This window comes from Nuphar pumila, chromosome 14, assembly GCF_984573655.1.
Source record: "Nuphar pumila chromosome 14, dmNupPumi1.hap1.1, whole genome shotgun sequence".
Classification (NCBI taxonomy): Eukaryota; Viridiplantae; Streptophyta; class Magnoliopsida; order Nymphaeales; family Nymphaeaceae; genus Nuphar; species Nuphar pumila.
The window spans coordinates 15,439,716-15,463,923 of NC_143262.1; the positions used below are offsets into that span (position 1 = coordinate 15,439,716).

Below are 24,208 nucleotides of genomic sequence, written 5' to 3' on the forward strand. Positions count from 1 at the left end.
TGATTTTCTCCATAATCCAAGAAAACGCATTCAATAGCTTTAGGAGATAATTTGTCCCGTTTATGAGTAAGGACAAAACATTTACATCTAAAAGCTCTTAATCTATTGAAGTCGGGTGTTCTTTCAAATAGTTTTTCGTATGGAGATGTATTTTGTAAGGATGAAGATATCATTCTATTTATTAAGTAAGTTGAGGTTAAGGCCGCTTCGGCCCAAAAATTCTTTGGAATTTCTTTGGAAATAAGGAGTGTCCTAGTGGTTTCTATGATGTGTCTATGCTTTCTTTCGGCTAAGCCGTTTTGTTGGGGAGTCCTAGGGTACGATCTTTGATGACAAATTCCATTTACTTCTAAATAGTTTTGAAATTCATTTGATAAATATTTTCCACACGAATCGGATCTAAGAGCAGAGATATTCCTTGAAAATTGATTTTTAACTATCATATGAAATTTTTTGAAAAAATCAAAGACTTCGGATTTTAAATTGAGAAAGTAGATCCATACATACCTAGTGTAGTCATCGATGAAAGTGACGCAATAGGAGTACCCTCCTTTAGACATGACGGGGGACGGACCCCAAACATCCGAATGGACTAACTCAAAAGGTCTTTTGGACACAAAAGTTCGGTTTGGAAAAGAGTCGATTTCATTTTGCCAAAAATACAATTCTTGCAAACAAAATATTTCTCATTACAAAATTTCTTTCTTAATGGAAAGGAGTACATTTTTGAGAAACTTGGATGTCCTCTTTGATGCCAAATATCAATATTTTTATCTTGGACATGGTTACAAAAAGAGTTGGTGGGGAGTTTCAAGTTGCTCATGTAATAGAGATCTCCCCTCCTATGGCCTTGCCCAATCAGCTTCCCGGACCGAAGATCCTGTATAAAGCAATCCTTAGTTGAGAAGGAGATTTTACATCCATGATCACATATTTGAGCAACAGAGAGGAGATTTAAATTAAGTTGAGGTACAACTCTCACGTATGGCACGAAGAAATCTTTTGAAAAGTTTAAGGTTCCAAAACTTTTTACTTTTAAAGATGTTCCATCGGCAGTTGAAACATAGGAGTTTTTATAATTATTACATAAATCAGAAAGCTTATTTTCACGGGGGGTCATATGAAAGGAAGCTCCAGAGTCAAGGATCCAAGACGACATACCTGGAGGAGAGGAGGAAGCTACGACGACACCCGAAGTTGATGGAATCTTGAGTAGAGTTTGTAGTGCTTCCGATAGTTGAGCAAGAGAAAAATAGTCCTTTCCTTTGATTGCTTCCTCTTTCTTTTGTGTAGCTTCTTCAACGGAAGCAACCTTATTTTTTGGTGCTTCATTCAACTTAGGGCAATTAGGTCTTATATGACCCGGTTTTTGACAATGATGGCAAATGACTTTTCTATAGTTGCCATTATAGTTATTTGCCTTCCAAAATGTGGAGGTTTGTAAGTTTTCATATGGTTGCCGGGTTTTGATACGGCCAAGACATCATCTCCTCCTTTAATCATGCCAAGACAGGTTTCTTCTTGGCATATTTCGGCTATGGCATCTTCCAAGGGAAGAGGCTTTGATCTATGTAGGAGGGAGGATCTAACTTGTTCATATTCGGGCCTAAGCCCATGTAAAAATTGGAAAAAGTGTTCTTTTTCCATTTGTTCTCTCCTTAATTCCACATCTATACTAGAAACCCATTTTGGTTCTAGTAAGGATAGCTCATCCCATAGAGGGCTAAGAGTGCTAAAGTAATCCCTAACACTCATTTCTCCTTGCTTGATAGTCCGGATTTTTTCTTGAAGAAAGAATTGACGAGCAAGGTCTTTTTGTGTAAACATACCTTTCATGAAGAACCATGCTTCATTTGCCATCCTAAATTTGGCAATGTTGGCGCAAATCTTGAGCTCCACATTATTCATGAACCAAGCAAGAATCTTGGCATGCTTACTCTCCCAATCTTCTTTTTTAGATTGGTGATCTTCAATGGCCTTTATACGGGCATCTCCTTCAAGAGCTTTTTCTTGATCGCCTTCCATCTTAGTTAGTTGGAGTTGTGGTTCCGGAATGGTGCCCATAACGTATCCCCAAAGTTTTTTACCTTTGAGGTTGTTCTCCATGGCGGCGGCCCACATCATATAGTTGGAGCCATTGAGCTTGAAGGAGAGATCAATCTTTTGTTCTCCTTCCATTTCAAAAACACTCACAAGAGGGTAAATGAAGAGAGATACAACAAGAAAAAATATAGCTACACGACTAGCTATATTAAGAAGAAGAGCATAAACAAGGCTCTGATACCATGTAATGAAATATGCGGAAAAGCAAAGAGTGCATTAAGCACTTACAACATCCACTAATGAACAAACAAAAAAGGGCTAACACCCAAACCCACAAGAGACAACACAACATAAAAATATAAATGTCTCTTATTGAAAGAGAGAGAGCTCTCAAGAGTGAAGAATACAATAGGGGTTCACCCCTATTTATACACAAGAGAGGGAGAGGGAGAATGGCCAAGAGGCCTTAAAAGGAGGGCCACCTAGGGGCTCCCCATGTAGTCGTTGGGAGCCCCCAACGGTCACAAATGTGACCGTTGGGAGCCCCATCGACTACATGGTCTGGCCCCTTTTGTGTGAGCAAAAAACATAAAAATAAAAAATATGTTTTACAAAAAATAAAAGGGAAAATAAAAGAGGAAAAACAAGTACCCCTATCGGGTACTTGTGAAATGACTAAAATACCCCTATCGGGTATTATATATATATATATATATATTATATATGAATTACATGTATTTTAACAGACCCCTCTCCCTTCTTAATCTTTATTTAAAAGAAAAATATGTTTTTCCCCTCGTGCATTCAGAATTTCTCACATTCTCCCCTTTTTTAATAAAATATTTCTTATATATAGTTGTGTCCCTGTATCCACTGTTTTAGGAATTGCTGTGTCATACCCTTCGTACCCACACCTGTACCCATGTGACATATGTCCATGTTTGTTCCTATTTCCCAATTTAGACACTGGAAATTCATTTAGTTTTACATTTCTGTAAGGGATTTCTTTGCCACCATCTTCACCATCTTTTTTCAATTTATCAATGTACCTCGTTTGATAGTGAAGGTTTTAAGCCCAAGCATTCTGTTGCACAAGTTGGCCATGCATGTCCACTTTTCTTGAGTTGAACCTGGTGTCCCCTCCTGTTTTAATTTCTTTTATAATCTAGTGTGTTTTTTTGTGTTTCAATATAATTTTTTTGTCATTTATTATAGCAAGTTTCTGCTACTTGTGTGTTTATTTTTTTTTTCTGCTTGGCATTACTTTCTGTGGATGGTGATTTTCTTTGAAATATTTGTTGGGTCCCATCTTTCATGTCATGAAAATAATATTTATTCTGGCTTGTCATGTAAGTTCGAATGCTTTGTTGTTAAAAATTACTTTTAAATTCTCCATTTAACGCTACACTTGTAACACATTTATTTTAGTAAAAAGTATTTTGCCTGTTTTCTTCAGATTTTGCCAGTTGGGAAAGAACTGGAAGCTTGTCTGGCATCATTTAAAGCATTAGTTTCTTGCGGTCAGGGCAAAGCTGCTTTTCTTTCAATGTTTGAGCAGTTCCAGTCTTCAGTTCTGATTGATAAAGAGGTGGGGAGAGGAAATGGAAGGGATTCAGATTCTGCTCTCAATGATCAACAAAATTGGATAAAGTCTTCTCCCTTATTGACTTGCTGGAGAAAATTGCTACAATTTATTATATCTGAAACTGAATGTCCAATCGAGGTCATTGAGTCTGTCAACATGTTATCTATAGGTTGTTTGTACCTCTCTTCTGGAGGTGAAAGGTGAGTTTACTTCTTACATCAGTTTTTAACTTTGATATTTTATGTTAAAAGCGTGCAGGGTAGCTTTTGTGAACCGATGAAGTTCTTATTATCCTTGGCTAATCCTGCATAATGGTGCTAAAATATCTTTCTAAACTCTGCTTTATCAACAACATTTTGAGGAAATCCACATTTTTTTGGACTGGTGATCTTTAATTGTTTTCATTGTAATCACTAATTTTCTTTCACCCGGTCAATATCATTGTACATTGCCATTGTTTGGTTTCTGTTACTCAGTACTTTTCAAAAGCCTAGAGTTGATTAAGGAACTTCATTGAGGAAGGAGATGTTAATTAACAAATCTGTCTTCACTATGGTTACCTGTTTCCTTTTGTATTAAACATACACGTGCAATACCTTGAGAATGAAGGTTGTGGGACTTATTTGAGTTTGGTGTGCTTTTCACTGGAATGGAATTCCTCATGTCTACTTGCAATTGGTAAATACTAGACGAGAATAGCAAACTTCTCCACTTTTATGACCTATTTGTGCTTCATGTGTCTATTTGCAATCGATAAATACTAGAGGAGAACAGCCAACCTGTGCACTTTCATGACATATTTGCAGTTTTTCACTTCAAAATCAGTTCCTATTTGTGTTATTCTGTATGAAAGTCTCTTATCTTTTAATCCTTTCTGTATGATAGTCTCTTCTGTCTTTTTATCCTTTCTCCACTTTTTCTGTCACACTTCATATTAAAGTTGTTTGTTATGACTCCCCTGGTGTATAGGAGTAGATAGTCAATGTGGTGATGCATGTCTGATGGACAAATAAACATACATATGTTTTGTACATAACCTATGTCCTTGTGTCAGCATAACCTATGGACACTTATATAAATAGCTTATGTCATTATGTCATAAGCTATGTATGCTACAAAGTGTGCAAGCCTAAGGCAACTAGTTGCTAGCTGTTCCTAACGGTTAGTATCCTATTTGTTGTATGTAAGAGACATTGCTCACTTCGTAATCAAATGAATGATTTTTTGTTCATTTTTCAAATTAATAAATTTATTATTTTTTTAGTGTATGTGTGCTCTCTTGTGACCTTAGTGTCACGTGCTCGTCTCCTTGCTAGCATTGTGATTGTAGGCTATTGTGACCTTGTGCCTTTGAGACCCATTTCATTGCAATATGATTCTAAATAAAGCAACTGTCAAATATTTATTCCAAGAGCATAAGAAGTTTTAGAAGTATTAATCTATCTGAAAGGCCAAGTCTTGTTAAGTACTAAGCATAAAAAAAACGTTTTATGATATCTTTCATTTGATTTCTTACACTAATCACATTAAACATGCAAAAGCTGAATAATGAGTACTTTTCCCTTAGGATAGGCAGCACCATCCCGGCTGTTTTCCGGACGAAAAATGGCCAGCTCCTTTTTTCCTTTTTTCTTTCTGTTTTTTTAGTGCTTGGTGTCGAAAAACCTGACAACCAGGTTTTAGCCATCCAAACAGTTTAGGCAAAACCTGGTTTTCTCAAAACTAAGTTTTATCTCTCATCCAAACGGTTTTTTAGTGGCCAAGGAAGTGGGTAGCAGTCGATAAATCCTTGCTATCTGAGCATGATCTGCTTTCTGATGGATAGGCTTTCTTTACAACCAGAGAGACCAAACTCAGGCCAAAATTCAAGGTTTTTTGTAAAAGCAGCCCATTCTTGGAAAATTAATGCGACTACAACTAAGCATACATGTTAAAAATCCAACTGGCATCTCAATTGATACTCACAACTGAATATGTGAATCTAAACCTGGCAGTGGAAGGAGGCTCTTTTTACACCATTGCTATATAACTATGTTTATCTAAATGAATATTTTGTTACATAATACATGCAATATGCAAGGATCATATCACTATCGATCATGACAGACATGAGCCTACCCAGTTGCAATCCGAGTCCAAACATGAAATGATGTTGAATGAGACCTTTAAATAAATAATACGTTATTAAAGTCCTGTTAGAATAGTTTATTGTGAATAGTGAGCCAACTGGCCGCAAAATGGCCAGATGACCCCAAATATGAAAAAAGCGAAAAAAGAGGAAAACTGGCAGGCCATATATTTTGAAAAAAAAAATGTCAAGATTCCAGCTATTTTTGGCCAGCCACCAGCCGGAAAATGGCCGTACATACTGGTATTGCCCAGTGCTGGGCAGAATAAGGGTATGGGAGGGGGATCAAAATGGTGGACGAGCAAAAGGGGTGGTGGGAGTTGCTCGCCCTCTTTTTGATAGGCTAGGTTGAAAGAGTCGGGGGGTGGGGAAGCACTTTTGAAAAATTGGGTTAAAAACCCAGTGTTGCCCTTTCCAGGTTTACCCAAAACCTGGTTTGGTGGCATCCAAACAACCACCAAACCAGGTTTTTTGGGTAAAGTCTGGTTTCACACCCAAAACCATGTTTTCACCCTGGTTTTGGGTGTCATCCAAAGAGCCCCTAAGATTCATTTATGGAAATCAAGATCTCTGAATGTTTATGCCCTCTGAAAACAGATCAAGCTCTGATGGCAAGAATTAGTCAATGAACAGAATCCAAATACTGCCTGTTGTCTCTAAAGTCGCTAGGCTACATTTATTGTGTACTTTTTTTATAGCCAAGCTGGAGGATAAACCCTAGGTTTGAACCAGATGCCCCTTGCTTAAAATAGTATGCATTTGTCCAGTCTAGCCATCTATTCAACACCACTAAGAACCATTTATGAAGTTGGGGATCTTTGAAAAATGCTTCTTATTTCTATCTTCAATGGAATTTTGTTTTTGTGAGGATATGCTTGTGCTTTTTTTGTAATTTGTGCATTGTTGAGGCTTTTAGCCAGTTCCTTGTTCAATTTATTCAAAATGTTATTGGTTGGAAGCATTTTGTCTTATACAATTTCTGTAGATTCACGCTCCTTACTATTTTCTGATATAAGTATTTGGAACTTCCAGTTTGCAGGGAGTTTCAATAATTAAATGCCTTTTTGGGTTGTCTTATGATTCGGAGACAGTCAACAGTTATGATGAGGAGAAATTGAAAGAGATTAATGGGATATTAGCCCTTATGGATTTGAGCACTACTAGCAGTGGGGTTTTGGACACTTCAAATGCTAGGATATATTTAGATCAGGTAGTTTGTTTTCTTCTTTCTATGTATAATTTGAGTACTGTCAATTCTTTACAATGCTTGTTACAATTTTGTATTATACAGGATGAACATCATCCGGAACTACTTTGGTTGTACACTAAAACATTATACATTTACTAGCAGAAAATTAGAAAATTAATTGTGTATTTTATTTTCTAGCATTTTCATTCCAAGTTTCGATGTGGATCACACATTTCCTGCTTGCCAATAAGGGCATAAACATGTCTTTTGCAGTTGGTCTAGTTTGATCTGTTTATGGATAATGGATTGAGATTTTTTTTTTATACTTGCAATAATCTTGTCATACATGTAAAAATTAGATTTTGTGTATTTGATTCTATCCTTATCAGTATTTAAGATTACACAAAAAGTGCTAGTTTTTCAGATTACAATGTTCATTATTTGAATTAGTTTGGCAAATTTTAAACCTTCTGAAACATATTCTTTGTCAGTGGATGACAGTATGATATTATTGTAGGTCTTTTCATGGCTATCAAGGATATACATCTTTTTTAGCTCATAAGGTCATCTATTTTTGTATGTAGAACATAATATCATTAATGTTTAATCCTCCTTTAACATTATGTTGTCTTACAAAGATTACCGTTTTTTTGTTTACAAATTTCATTGGTGAGTTTCTCCTTAAATTGAAACAAACATCTACTTGTTAAAGTGATATCTATCTATTTCAGACAATTTAGTGAAACCATTCATTGATATACGTAGGGGTGGAGTGGACATTAGGTCAGCCCGGGCCAACCCAATAATGGGTGAAGGCCTGACTATGCAGAGCGAGACTTGGTATCCCGCTGAAAGCCTGACCTGATAATTATCGGGTCGGGCTCGACCCAACTCTAATAGGGATCGATTTTATTGTCAAGACTCGACCAACCAATAACGCGACAAACCTGTTAATGCTTGTCCATACCCAATAAACTTGAATTTGGATTTTGAAGATACTACAAACCACACTTTATATTTATTTATTTTTTAGATAAATTAACAAAGGAAAAATTTTGAGAACAGACAAAACTGATTGAAAACCAATTTTCCTATAACGGTTGGGTTACATCAAGGATCTGCTTTAAGCCCTTTCCTATTTGCTATAGGGATGGATGAGCTTACGAGATCAATTCAAGAAAATGTGCCGTGGTGTATGTTGTTTGCTGATGATATTGTTTTGATTGATGAGTCTAGAGCTGGGGTTAATGCTAAGTTAGAATTATGGAGACAGACATTGGAAGCAAGAGGTTTTAAGTTGAGTAAGAGTAAGACAGAATACATGGAATGTCGGTTTAGTAAGCAACGAAGTAATGATGAGAGTGTAGTGAAGCTTGGTGAGCAAGAAATACCGGTGGATGATTGTTTCAAATATTTGGGATCTATCATTCAAAAGTATGGAGAAATTGATGGAGATGTAAATCATAGAATAAAGGTTGGGTGGGTGAAATAGAAAAGTGCAACTGGAGTGTTGTGCGATCGTAGAATGCCATTGCGGTTGAAGGGAAAGTTTTATAGGACGACTATTAGGCCTACTTTACTATATGGTACGGAATGTTGGGCTGCCAAGAGACATCATATTCAAAAAATGAGTGTAGCTGAGATGCGTATGCTGAGATGGATGTGTGGAAATACAATAAAAGATATGATGTGACAGAACGAGGAGATACGTAAGAAGGTAGGCGTTGCACCCATTGAAAATAAGATGAGAGAGAATCGTTTACGGTGGTTTGGACATATTCGGCGAAGGCCTAATGATGCTCCAGTTAGAAGGATGGAGAAATGGGAAAATATATTAGTTAAAAGAGGTCGGGGTAGGCCTAGGAAGACATGGATGGAGGTGATAGGAAAGGATATGAATGCTTTGAACCTCACCAAGGACATGGCATTGGATAGAAATGATTGGAGGAGAAGGATTCATGTGGAAGACCCATAATGATTTTCTTTTTTGGTTCATATCGCCGACCCCAATTATTTTGGGATGAAGGCGTAGTTGTTGTTGTTGTTGTACAAAACTGATTGAAAAAATGATGGAAACATGAAGGAAGTATTTTAAAGAGCAAAACGCTGAATAATGTAAGTCATATTAAAAATGAGAAGTAGCAGGAGATTTCCGAAACAAAAAAAAAGCCGAAATCTTTTAAACGAGAGTTGGCAAAAGACCATGAAATTTTAGAAAACGGGAACCAGGAAAAACAGAAGAAAGAAAACCTAAATAAAAACTTGGATGTACATTTCTCCTGGCAACTTTCATGTGGTTCTGGAAGATCTCGACAATCTGCTCGTTGCGAAGCAGGTTCTTGTCAAGGCATAGGAATGCCGGATCGGTGCATCTGACAAACCATTCCTCTGTGATGCAGCTGCCCTAGTAGCACTTTCATGGGTGCACTCGAGTTGGTCGTCATTTGAGGAGAGAGAGAGAGAGAGAGAGAGAGAGAGAGAGAGAGAGAGAGAGAGAGAGAGAGAGAGAGAGAGAGAGAGGTATGTTGGGAAGGCTAGGACCTATCCCTGTCTCTCTCCTCTTCTGTCACATCATTCTGGCAGCTTTGTCAGCTGGCCACTTCACTTTTCCTTTTTTTCCCACCTTTTGGCTGTAAAGGGCAGGAGGGGTGCATTTTTTAAAAAAGTTTACTTTTCAATTTTTAAGAGACCCACGAGGGCCTGACTCAGGCCGAGGCCAATACCCGAGCCCGACCCGATATCTTATTTGGTCAAGCTTAGCCCGAGCTTTTTTAGGCTAGGTCATCAAAGTCCTGCCTGAGTCCAACCTGTAGCGGGACGAGTATCCAAAAACCTGATAGGTACCCAGCCTGGCATTTGCAGGGTTGGATTTGCAAACAAAGTGTCGGAAATGCCGAGTTCACACTCCGGTTCACATATTTCCAGTTAACATAATCTAGTGACCCTGTATATATATATATATATATATATATATATATATATATATATATATATATATATATATATATATATATATATATATATATATATATATATATATATATATTAGCAGGTAGCTGCCTACTCCAATCCGCGCCTATCGCCAGCCTACCGGGCTTCTAAAGGGTTTTCTTTCATGTTTTTGTCAAATCTGACTGTACAGATGCGTTCTACATGCTTGATTTTATAACAATGGACTCTTGGATCGTCCGATTCTGGCACATAGGTAGATTTTTACAAGGTTTGAAAATTGACAGTCTAGAATTTTCATATGTATTCAAGCTGAAAAATTCACTTTTTTCCATAGAAAATTACGATCCAAGTTTTATTTTCTAGCAAATCTACCATGCTGAACACATCTGCAGGGTCAGATTTGTGAAAAACTCCCCAACCTCCCCTCCCCCAATTCCTTCGCAGTATGGTCATTTGTCTTTTTCATTTGAAGATTAATTATCTTATTCTAAGATATTTGAAGGCGAACTCTAGGAAGAGATATTGTCTAGTCTAACCATTGAAATAGTGATATTGAGATCAACATGGATGTGCATTGAGCTAGATTAGTAAAAGTGAGCAGATTGACTTCAAGTTTTGTGCATCTACTCATTGGGTGAAATCTTGTATGAAGATAAATGGTAATCTATGAAGGCTAGATGGAGCATCAAGATGGAAAGTAGAAGCTTGAATATCAAACATGTGAGGGGCCATAAAGTCCATTATGTCACAAAGAAAGAATCAACCATATAAACAAAGATTGCTGCTTTATCTGAGAAGGTATTTAAGTGAAACTGTTCAAGATTCCTTTGCCCATCCTCAGAATCGATTGGCTGATATTTTTGCTTAGGCAGTTGGAGAAGCTAGGCGTATAGAAATTGCCTCTCTCTATCCAAACTGAGGAGGATTGATATGTTTTCCCTAACTTTAGAAATGTATTGGTGTTAAGTGTACAATGTTGTACATATTTTCTTCTAGCATCTCTTATTTAATATTTGACTTGAGTAGGATTTTAGTTATTGTCATTAGAGGCTATGTTTGGCTGTTTTATTATATTATGTTTTGACTGTCTCAAGTATGAACCAAAATTCTTGTGATTGTTCCAAAAGTGTGACAGGTGCGTGTGTAAAATGTTTTGGATAAGTTATTTGGGAATTTTCGGAACACTATTTGAATGATTATTAAATGTGTACTGATTGTTGAAACTGTCAATTTGCTTCTCAAATGAAATTATGTAGCTCCTTAATACCATTGCCAATACCTATATTGTATACCTATCTGTACTCCTTTTTTTGTCAACCATGGACTAAGATGACCCCCAAATATTTTCATCAAATAACAAAGTTATGATGCAAGTAACAAGTGAAGATCAAGTGTGCCATTAGGGGAAACTATGAGCAACACATTTTAAAATAAAGTTAAAAATCCATCTTTTTCACAAACATATGGATGAAAACTTCAATTTATGCTGTGATTGTAATGAAAACAAGAGGAATACAAAAGGAGACACCAAGGACATACAATAGACAACAAGAATGTGCTCAAACACAAGTCCACAAAGGGACAATACACAAGCCAGACAATGGCTAATACAAAAGATTACAATAGCCACTAATGGGCATACAAAAGAACACAAAACACTTAAAAAAATATGATCTTTATTATGAGAGAATGCATAGAAAAGCATCAAGAAACAAGAGAGGGTTTTAACCCATTTAAATAGGCATTACAAGAATCCATATAGCCATTGGGATGCTCCCAACGGCTATAAATATAGCTGTTGGGGGAGATCCCAATGATTATATTGGACTTTGTCCAATATACCCTCATACAAAAAGGGAAAGACAAAAAATGTAAGCATTGTATAAAGAAAAAACTGCCTCTAATAGGAAGTACCTTTTACATAAGAGAAAATGACCAAAATGCCCCTGCATGGGCAAAACCTATTACAATAAGAAAACAGTTACAAAAATATATAATATGTACATATACACTCATATAGTAATATATATATATATATACACACATTTTAACTCTCTCTCAAACTTACAGTGTGATTACTAAAAGTTTGAAAATACAAAAAGAAAAAAAGGGAAGGATCCACGTCTTCATTGATAATCTTCACCGAATGCCTTCATCTGCTATCTCCATCTTCATAGTGCATCGAAAATAGATTTTCATTCTCAACTCATATCATACCTGCAGAGTGAACAAAACAAAGGTTCCAACTAAATAAAGAAAGATATCCTAACTAAATAGTTATTAAAAGAAAATGTTTTAAGTTTAACCCAATAATTAGAAAATAGTTATAAAATATATGTATATAGTTTCAAAACAAATATATATTTTGAACAAGAATAACATAGATTAATTCATATATATATATATATATATATATATGAAGTGCGGATGGTTAAATTCCTCAATAAAACATAGAGGCACTATAAACTAAAAAATTTTAAAAGTGAGTAAAACATTCACCTTAAGCTAGAAAAAGTACCAACAATTCAAGCAAGGTACAATAGTCATTAAGATAAATACAAGAAATATTCTTCAAAATCAATTTTTAAGAATTTCTCGTTTAGACCTAAGTCACACGGACTCGGCTAAAAGGTCGACGCACCCGCGTCGACACTCCTCGACACGGATGTGGACAGGAGTGCGGCTTCGGACACGGGGCAGACACGATTAACTAAGTGTCGGACTCGGTCAATGCACCGGGGTCGAGTCCGTCCACATTTTGGACTCGGTCATTTATTAAAATTAATTTTGGACTCGGTCACCTTTGATCGAGTCTATTTTTTGTCCATTTGTGATAAGTTTGTTGTTATATTTTGGTAAGTTTGTGGTGTTACTTCAATAGAATTACTTTTTTATTTTTGCTTTAAAATTTACAATCATATATATATATATATATATATATATATAGCCGTGTCCCCGTGTCCAAAATTTTTGAAATTGCTCCGCACCTGTGTCGCACCCGTACCTGCACCCATGTATAGACAATCATATAAAAACAACATATTTTTCAAGAAAGCATAAATTCTAAACATAGTAGAATTTTTTTATCCCTAAAGTCCATCAGACAAGCACGTATTAGACATAAAATAAACAATTTTGCAATAATGTTCCAGATGTTTAGGTAAACTTTCAAATAAAGATACATCTCATACAAAACTGGACATGTATATTAAATGTAAGAACTCAAAGGAGTTCACAATAAATGAGGAATTAATTAAATTCATACAAAAATGCAAGATAACCAACATGAAACAAATCTAAATATTCGCTGCATATATATCCACCATGCAATTAAAGTATATTTAATGCACATAATAATTAATTAGAGCAATCTCATAAATCACAACCCATTAGGATTCAATCACACAACTCAAAATGGGTTTAAGCACAACGGGCCAAACAACAATTTTAAAAATATAAATCAGTGTTGTGAAAAACGTTGAGGCATAGCGAGGCGCTCCACCAAAATCTGAGGCGAGGCGTAAAGCGTAAGCTCCAAAGTTTTTTTTAAAAAAAAACTATAAAAAATATCTAAAATTCTAAATAATAAAAAATTCTTTATTGATGAAGCAACAACCAACAAGAAATAAAAAAATCTCAAATAAATACTGAAAAAATATGAGATTAACATGTAAAAATAACATTAATGCAACAATTGATCTATGTAAGTATCTAAGAAATAAAACATGAGCATTCATAAAATAAAAAATTAACTTTAACAACGAAATGCATATTAGCATTAAATAATCTCAATGACTTCATTCTAGAAGAGATTATTGCTCCTACGAAATTGAATACATTGAACAAGTTGACACGGTGATATTAATTTTCTGTGAAACGAAGCAACTAATCTCAATGACTTCATTAACGTGGTTGCTTTGAGTGTCTATTAGACTGCAAATTGGTGAACCTGCTACTAAGGGTGTCAATGGATTGGGTATGACCCGATCCTGACCCATATTGGATCTTATAGGGCCAGAGTTTGGTTGCAAAGAAGAGATTCTGATTAATTATTCAGGTTGGACCCATGAGGTCCGATTATTATATGGGTTGGGTATGGTTTATAAAATTTTATACCAAACCAGGTCTCACCGGAGTTTCGGTTAAGATTCTCAATTTTTCAATGTAAAATAATTAAAAATATTATTTTGCCAGGTATGTGATGAGTTGTGGCTCCCCCCCCGACGCGGGTTTTTAGTTTGAGCTTATGTTTGAGACCCGGTTTCTTATGGATCGATTCTGAAATAAGTTGGGAAAGACATGAAAACATACTAAATATATTTTAGCTTTTGTTGAATAAGGCTCCAGTTAATTCAAGCAATAATCTACTAGAGAGAAGATGAATAAGCACACTTGAAATAATAACAAGCCAACAAGATATAGACCTGTATATCTGCTTCTCTTCAAAATTTGAAAGAAGGGATTGTGTCAACATAAAGGAAGGCTGCAAATCAAAGCCAAAAGGCTTCTCAATTATTACTCTGCTCCATCCTCTTCTAGTTTGAGCATTTTCAACCAATGATGACGCAACATCCAGAAGTGCCTCTTGTGGAACAGATAAGTAAAATATCTGATTGGCTTCAGAGTGACACTAGAAAGCAAAGAATAAACAAAATTCCAAAATTCGAGGCGTGTACGCCTCGGATTGAGGCGTGCACCTCAAGACGTATGAGGCGCACGCCTCAGGGCTTTTGCGCTTTGTACATGCGCCTTAAGGCATAAAGCCCTCGCCTTGAGGCGAGGCGTGCTTTTTGCACCTTGAGGCGTGCTTTTTGCGCCTTGAGGCGCGTTTTTAATAACACTGCTTAGGAGTAGGCCCCTTGTGGTTCACTTTTGTGATTGTCCATTTTGTATCTATTAGTGGACCTTCTTGTTCGTAATTGAAGACTCTCGTTGGTGGTCATTTTATCTTGTCATATGATTGCATTTATTGCATATTTTTATTAAACTTATTTGAGGATTCAATTTTTTTTTTATTTCACTTGATTTGAAACTTTTATCAAATTGGTGCTTGTTGACTTTATCCTTAGAATGTGTTTTTAAAGGTTTTCCCATTTGCCTCTTTGTTTGGCTTAGTCCATCACTTTTTTATTTGATACATCTATTATTTTGTTCAACTGTTTCGAGGTGAGTTTTGTACATCTCGGTGTTTTGGAACCAAAAATGATTGTTGGTGTGAGTTATGTGTGCACCCCTATTTTTTATCAGTTTAGATTGCTGGTTTATTAGTGTTGTGTTGGCACTTGTTTTAGCTCTGACTGACGGTTGCTTTACCTCTGGTTCTTTGAGTGAGTTGTATCACTCATTTGCTTATTTGGCCCTTGTTGTTTATTGGATGCTTGTATCGATCTTTATTGGTGATGGCTCTATTGTTATTTGCTTGTGACCATATTGTTGTTCATGGATTAAATCTCATATTATTGCAAAATTTATTGCTTTGATTTTAATATTGTTTTTCAAATCTTCTTGCTTTTGACATTAGTTTGTCTTCGTTACAATCTTTTTTTTCTATCTTGTTTTCTCCATTCTTCCCTCCTAAGCAGTGTTATTAAAAACGCACCTCAAGGCGCAAAAAGTGTGCCTTGCCTCAAGGTGAGGGGCTTTATGCCTTAAGGCGCATGTACAAAGTGCAAAAGCCCTGAGGCGTGCGCCTCATACGTCTTGAGGCGCACGCCTCAAGGCGAGGCACGCCTCAAGCCGAGGCGTACACACCTCAAATTTTAGAATTTTCTTTATTCTTTGCTTTCTAGGGTCACTCTGAAGCCAATCAGATATTTTACCTATTTGTTCCACAAGAGGCACTTCTGGATGTTGCGTCATCATTGGCCGAGAATGCTCAAACTAGAAGAGGTTGGAACAGAGTAATAATTGAGAAGCATTTTGGCTTTGATTTGCAATCTTCCTTTGTGTTGACATAGTCCCTTCTTTCAAATTTTGAAGAGAAGCGGATATACAGGTCTATATCCTTTTGGCTTGTTATTATTTCAAGTGTGCCTATTCATCTTCTCTCTAGTAGATTATTGCTTGAATTAACTGGAGCCTTATTCAACAAAAGCTAAAATATATTTATTATGTTTTCATGCCTTTCCCAACTTATTTCAGAATCGATCCATAAGAAACCAGGTCTCAAACATAAGCCCAAGCTAAAAACCCGCGCCGGGGGGAGCCCCCGGACCCCCCTTTCTGCAAGGGCAAAAACTCTGAATCAGACTCGACAACTCATCACATACCTGGCAAAATAATATTTTTAATTATTTTACATTGAAAATTTGAGAATCTTAACTGAAACTCCGGTGAGACCTGGTTTGGTATAAAATTTTATAAACCATACCCAACCCATATAATAATCGGACCTCATGGGTCCAACGTGAATGATTAATCAGAATCTCTTCTTTTCTACCAAACCCTGGCCCTATAAGATCCAATATGGGTCAGGATCGGGTCATACCCAATCCATTGACACCCTTAGTAGCAGGTTCACCAATTTGCAGTCTAATAGACACTCAAAGCAACCACATTAATGAAGTCATTGAGATTAGTTGCTTCGTTTCACAGAAAATTAATATCACCGTGTCAACTTGTTCAATGTATTCAATTTCGTAGGAGCAATAATCTCTTCTAGAATGAAGTCATTGAGATTATTTAATGCTAATATGCATTTCGTTGTTAATGTTAATTTTTTATTTAATGAATGCTCATGTTTTATTTCTTAGATACTTACATAGATCAAGTTGTTGCATTAATGTTATTTTTACATGTTAATCTCATATTTTTTTAGTATTTATTTGAGATTTTTTATTTCTTGTTGGTTGTTGCTTCATCAATAAATTTTTTTTATTTATTTGTACTTTTAGATATTTTTATAGTTTTTTTAAGTTTTAAAAAAAAAAAAACTTTGAGGCTTACACTTTATGCCTCACCTCAGATTTTGGTGGAGCGCCTCGCTATGCCTCAACGCTTTTCACAACACTTGGCACACACAAAGAAGGCTTTCATAATTAACAAATTAATGTTTTATCAATACAAAGTATGCAAACATAATACTTAAATCCTATGTGGGGCAACACATTGTAAAAACATGTAAGATAATGTTTACTAAAGATCCTTGAAACCAAGAAATAGCACAATCACAAGGCATAAATGCCGCTAAGGTCTCCAAAGAGGGCCCTCACAAAAACCTTTTCATTAAATATTTTTATTAATGATTATGATGCACTAAGCATGGAAGGCACAAATCATTCAAGTGCAAGGAGTGCACTCACAATGAACACATCCCAAGAGCTATTTAGTCAAAAGCAGTATGTGTTGCCTAATCATTAAAAAGACTAGGCCAGACTAGTCGGTACTCCAATTAAAATATTAAAAAGTATAAAAAATATACATAAAAACATGTTTAATTATTTTAGTAATAAGATGTTTTCATCACACAAGTACAATAGTACACATACTTTCACACAATATATTAATATGCATAATACATAACCAGAATATACATATATACAACTATACACAGACACGCGCACACAAGCACACACATATATTCAATTATTTATAACATATTCTGTATAATCAACAAAATATGCTTCATTCTTTCTCAGAAACACAATAACGCATATATAAATAACATATTATATAATCCATTATACCAAACATGTTTCTAGGCTTTTATAGAAAAAATCATCAGAAACAAAGTAACACACACACACATAACATAATCAATTAAAACTGTGTGTGCTTTCAACGTTTCACCAAAAAAATCCCAAAAGAAAACACACACATACAATATATAAATACACATATATATATATATATACAATTACCTAAGCATGTTTTCATCATTTCCCAGAACAAATCGCTCAAACACATACATACACACAGACAATATATAATAATAATAAATGAAATGACTGAACTTCTCTCATGCCTGGGCGGGGCAACTAAGTTGTTGACTAGTCACTCTACTCAGTTCTTAGTCGACGCAATTGGTCCCTTTTAAGGTACTCACCTAGGAATTGCAAAGCCTACGTGTTTCACTTAGGCCTAGACCGACTAAGCAGACTAGTCAGGCCTAATGGCGGTTTTGACTACATAGCCCAAGAGGCAAAGAACAAGCCACAAATGGGCACAAATACAAGGGCCACTAAAAGTCCAACAAGAGTGTACATAATAACATAAATATTTTTTATTAATTTTTAAAATGCATTCATAAACCTCATAGAGGAGTTCAACATAAATTCCTCAAGGATGAGCACATAATTCCCATAAAAGAACAAGTTACACATGGAGAAATCATGCTCAGAAACTTATGCACAAAATACAAATAAACAAACTCATTCATCAATGTGTATTAAATACAATCATGAGTGATCATATATCAATAGGAAAAATTATGCATTCAATTTTTCAAAAAATAACAAGATATTCATGATCACTAAGATCCAACCACTTACAATCTTAATACTTTTCAAATACATAAAGTATTCTAGGTTACACATAAGAGTACGTCAAAGAAAAATTAGACACAAGTTAAGCAAAATCTCATAAGATCATACATGTGCGTGTGAATAACACACAAAACCATTATACAAAATTAAATTAAATATTTCAAATCATTTTAAAATATTTAACAAGATTGTAAAAGACAACACCAATATGAGTTCAACTAGCTCCAAGATAAGGATAAAAAACACAATAACCTTTGAAAACACAAGAAAACATATATAAAGAAATTCCAAAGAGCTTAATCATGTGCTTATAATCAAACAAAGAATATTTCAAAAAGGTTTTAAAGGAATAACAAACAGTTTTTTTAATAAATTTCCTTTTAAAAAAACATGAACAAATGCTTTCTCATACAAAATGCATGAGATAGGCAACAAGAGCAAGAATAAACAAAGATTTTAAAATACTCACCGGATTAAGATTCCTTTATTTAGTGAATCTTGAATCCATCACAAGAAGCCAAATACCAAGATGGATAACCTTGCTCTAATACCATGTAACGAAAACAAGAGTTATACAAGAAAAGACACCAAGGGCATACAATCGACAACAAGAGAGTCCTCAAACACAAGCCCACAAAGGGACAATACACAAGCCAAATAATGGCTAATACAAAAGATTATTTATAAATTTTTGATAAATCATAAGCCCACAAAGGGACAATACACAAGCCAAAGAGTTAGGGAAATTTTTGAAGGCACAATTTCTAAATCAGTATATTTATAAACCTAATCCTTTGTTTTAAGTGCAGAAGAACATTGTGCAGCTTATAGATAACGACCTTTAGCATGTGCAAGGGAATTTTTCATGGCATAATGAGACAATCTTGCAAAGAGAAAAAGTAGAACTCCATAATGCTATTGCAATTTGTGTGATATGACACCCCAATGAAAAATAAAATGCCAGTTTATATAATATGGAAGTCCCAACATACAGAAGAAAAAACTTTGTGAAATTCCTATGCTGTTACTTCCGGCAATTATCTGTTCTGGGAATCATGTAGTAATAAATTATTTCATCATTACAAAAATATGCTAATGCTGGTGAATCATAAAGAATGGTAGAAAGTACTGATTATCTACTTTCATGAAGATTATTATACCAAAACCTATGACTGTTAGTGAATGATAATAACTCATAGCTTTTTGCTTACAGGTTAAGAGTAATATCAGATCAATGCTGTTGGTGCTGGAAAATTCTATGGGTTTAGCTCAGATTGAAGATGTTTCAAGAACTGGTATCCTTATTTTTTCTTGAGTTTCCAAATCTTTGTGAGAACATCTTGTGTCTAATGGCTTTTGTATATCTTTTGAATTTTTAATACAACAATGCAGGTTGGTCTTTTACTAATGTCCAGCAGTCATTTCGGAGCATTGAAGCGGTTGACACCAATTATCTTCTTGGAGGTCTCGAAGACAAATTTATGTGGGAATGTCCAGATTCTTCACCAGACAGATCAACACATCCTCTTCCTCAGAAAAAGAAGATGACATCACTGGATGGGTCAAATAGGCGTCAACGAGGAGATAATGCAGCGGAAAATACCGCTTCAAGTACCTTTAGGATGGGCGGAGGCACACCCTTGGCCTCTTCAGGTAATAGTCGGAGAGATACTTTCCGGCAGCGAAAGCCAAATACCAGCAGGCCTCCTTCCATGCATGTAGATGACTACGTTGCCCGTGAAAGAAGTATGGATGGTCTAAGTGGTACCCCGAGCAATGTCAGTTCTATGCAGCGTGCAGGATCCACTAGTGGGAGGCCTCCATCAATTCATGTTGATGAATTTATGGCCAGACAAAGGGAGCGTCAGAATCCAGTGCCACCTCCTGTTGGAGAGGTAGCACAAGTCAGGAGTCCACTGCATGACAATGTCCGAGATTCTGAGAAAACAAATAAACCTCAGAAGTTGAAGCCTGATCTGGATGATGATCATGAAATTAACATTATTTTTGACGAGGAATCAGAATCTGATGACGTTCTGAACTTTCCTCAACCAGATGACAATCTACAAACCTCTGTCATTATCAAGGGAAGGAGTTCTCCTGATTCATTTAATGGTCAGGCTGAAATTGAGGCAAATGAAAGCAACCAGTTTCCTCACATTGCCAATCTAACAGCTGGTAGAATTGATGGTAGTGAAAACACTGTTATTTCTTTGAGAAGATCAGTTCCTCAGCCCGAGACATCAAAAATTAAAGATGCGAATGTTTCCACTGATAACAACCAAGACAAACAGCTTGCCAGCCCTTTCATGGTGTCGGGTGGATATGGATCCAATATGTCAACAAACTTGGTTCTTCCACCTGTGATATTTTATGATAAGCGTGTGCCTTCTGGCCAAACTCTTGGAGAGCCAAGGCTGGCTCCTGCTGTTAGTGCCAGGGACAATCAACACCCATCCAGTATTCTTCCTGCTACTGTTTCTCAAGGATTTTATGAACAAAAACATTTTATCAATCATCCACCGTTACCCCCAGTTCCACCACCTCCAAATGTCACACCTATTGTAACTCCACAAATTGTTGAGCCACTTGCAAGCCATGCACCTTCTTTTCTTCCTCATATACAAGATGTGCACCCACCACTCCCTACTGGCTTCCCGTTTCCAGCATTTGAATCCAGTGGTTCTAGTTCCGTTTCAAGAGAAGATAGGCCATCAGGTCATAGTCCTGGTACACCTCTTCTGTTGGCTCCATCTAGTTCTTCAATAGTACCGGACTCTCAAAATAAGCCTTACCAGTCACCTATTCATCATGAGCATCAATCTGCAGCTGGTAACAGTCCTATGTCATCAGCAACTCTTCCTCATTCGTCGTTAGATCCAAAGAACATGTGGGCTGGTGTTCCTTCTAGTCGTAGATTGCATGATGATATTGGTGTTTCTTCCAGTGGACCTGGAAGACCCTTGCCTCCTCTTCCCCCAACACCTCATCCATTTTCAGCTTCTATTGCACAAGCTTCTGCAAAAGCTGCCTCTCAATCATCAGTCTACAGTCAAACTGGTGCTGGAGCTCCACCTCCTGCTCCCACACCCTTGACTGATGCACGAGTTGTATCATTTGTGGCATCTGGCGCCAGTCAAAGTAGTCCTTTGCTTTCCCATTCTGTAGCTCAATTTATACCACCCTTGCCTCCTGGTAGACCTACATCCATACAAGGAAATCAATTTAGTAGCATATCTTTGCAGCAACAAGGACAAAATCCACCAAGTCATTCTTTTCCACTTCAAATTCCTCAACCTATCCAAACAGTGCCACCTCGTCCACCTCTGCAGCCACCTCAGCCGCCACAGCCTCCGCGGCCTATTCATCCTCCTCAACTTCCCAGGCCAATGATTCAAGTGTCACAGCAGCCATCAGAAGGAATAGCATTGCAACAATCTCCATCCACTATTCAAATCCCCATACAACCACTGCAAATGCAGCAGCCACTCCAAATTCCCCAAGTCCATGTTTATTCTCAAACCCCCCTGCAGGAGCTCCATTTACAAGCCCAGCAACAGTTTGAACATAACCAGGTGCAGAATCTGCCCACTCAAGTTGATAGCATACCACAGATTCAGCAAGAATCTGGATTGTCACTTCAGCATTATTTCTCTTCTCCTGAAGCGATTCAGGTATTTATGAGATTTCTATCATGGACTTTGAGCAATCCATATCACTTGCACTTTTATTTTAGACTGATCACTTTTTTTTTCTTTTTATTACTTGGCAGTCCTTATTGAGAGATCAAGATAAGCTCTGCCAACTTCTGGAAAAGCATCCAAAATTAATGCAGATGCTTCAGGTGTTATTTCCATTGTTCCTCTCCCCTGATTTGCAGTTTGTAACAGTCAACCATCTTGTTTTTAATTTAATTGGATCCAACTCAGGAACTGAATTTGCTTCTTAGAAAGCTAGATCTGGTTTCAGATCTGCAATCCTGACTTAAATGGAAAGCTTCCATACGTGAAGCTGTATGTGCTTCATTGTGGCAGAATGAATGCATGAAGTATACAAATTTACATGACATTGCATCTTTCTTAATTGATTTGTGCTGATGAATTTTTCATAGTGATAAAATCGTTTTATTTGCATAGGTGGGGTATTCCTTCAATGAAATGGGGTTTACTTGTGGTCATAATCAGATTCAACGTTATTTCAATTTCTTTTCTTTTTTTCTTTGCTCATGGCTTTCTAAAATCGCCAATTGGATTGATATGCTGATGAAAATGGTGCCAAAAAAATGTCAAATAATTCTGTCCCTTATATTGTCATAGTACACCTCAATAGAAATTTGCATTAACTATTTATTTTTTTTCTCCTGATCCAATTCATAAAGGGGGCTTGTTTGGTTCTGAATTTGCAGACTTCAGTGGTTACTGGTGTGGTTTTGTTGTTTGCCCTTTCTGGTCATCAGCAATCGATTGTTTTCTTAAAATCTGCCTATTTTTCTTTCATCATATTCTATCATGGATTCAAAAACTTAATGTTACATGCTAATTTTGTTGATCCCATAAATGACTCTTTGAGAGACTAATCTGCATGTGCTTTTGCATTTTCAAAAAAGAAAAAAAAGGGACGTGATAGAACAGATGTCTTGTTAAAAATTTCCCATAAAAAATGCCAAAAGCTTAAATACTGAGTGTTCATGTCGAAGTGGTTTGAATTGTTCTTCTCTGATGGTGGTTTGATAATATTCCATGATGGAATCATAAAACCCTGTGTAGTTCACTGAAAGATGCAAGAATCCATGATACAGCTCTGGTAGTATATGTTTAGTTTGTTGTAATCCGACATCACTTCCTGTGAATTATTTCTCCATTTTCTCCTCTGTCAAGAGTTTCTTACTTCTTTCAATGTTTGACTAGGAGCGGCTGAGCCAACTGTAGAGAGATGAATGGATTAGTTGCCTAAGTGAAAGTTCTCAAAATTTTAACAGGTTTGTAGCTTCTGTGTGTTTTGTTTTGCTCTATTTTGTTTTGTTTTGTTTTCTGGTGTTACTAGCCATGTGAAATTCAGCTTGTGCACTGTATTGTCACTGCAGAATTCATTTTATTCAAGTTATGGTTGTCTTTGTTGCCGCGAGCCATGAAACAATCTGCAAAGTAAATGGATGACTCAAGGGCGTGCAGTCTGTGTTTTCTCACTGTTCTTGAGTTTCACAGAATCTAGTATGCTTGGAAATATTTTGCAGATTCCTTTTGTAAAACGCAGAAAGTCAGTGGCTTCAGTCTACAGGAAAAGATGGTTGAAAATTAAACATATCATGATTAGTAAGAAGGCCTCGAGGATAGCAGTTCAATGAGGATGCCTAGAACCTGTGATCTTTCATATTCTTCTTCTTTCTTCTTTTTTTCCTAGTTGGCTCTTCCCAGAATTGCATTGCTGTATGTTTAAACAAAATGTAATTGGAAGGAGTAGCATTTGCATAATTTGCATGATCTCATGAATTCAACCTTATTAAAATTATTAAAATACCCTTGAAAATGGCATTTTTTTAAATGCATGTTTTCTTTTTTGGCCATTATAGGCGTTTTGAACTTGGAGAGAAATGAAAAGTCAAACGCCTTTTCAAAAGAAATAATTTTATAAATCTATCAAAGTTATATTTTTTACTTCAGAATGTAACCTTGCATTTTTAAAAAATGTCATTCTTTGATGGGTATTTTAATTATTTTAATATGGTTGAATCCCATCTGATGTCAAATACAATTAGTTTAATGTTAAATTCACTATATATATATATAGGAAAAATATTTGCTACCAATGAAGGTAAGGAGCTAATGAGC

General features: G+C 36.1%; 1 protein-coding gene across 2 annotated transcripts in view; it reads left to right on the forward strand.

The window, feature by feature from the left end:
* Positions 1–23,921, forward strand: part of EMB2016 (mRNA methyltransferase EMB2016) — an 87,495-nt gene extending 63,574 nt beyond the window's left edge. The window contains exons 23-29 of one of the 2 annotated variants that reach the window (XM_089988202.1): positions 3,500–3,828; positions 6,789–6,966; positions 19,594–19,675; positions 19,773–22,054; positions 22,153–22,224; positions 23,288–23,358; positions 23,439–23,921. In XM_089988202.1, the coding sequence (XP_089844328.1) occupies positions 3,500–3,828; positions 6,789–6,966; positions 19,594–19,675; positions 19,773–22,054; positions 22,153–22,224; positions 23,288–23,308 (2,964 nt within the window). In that variant the 3' untranslated portion in view covers positions 23,309–23,358; positions 23,439–23,921. The remainder of the gene's footprint in view (positions 1–3,499; positions 3,829–6,788; positions 6,967–19,593; positions 19,676–19,772; positions 22,055–22,152; positions 22,225–23,287; positions 23,359–23,438) is intronic. The other variant, XM_089988201.1, reaches the window with a different exon arrangement.
* Positions 23,922–24,208: the final 287 nt, after the last annotated feature.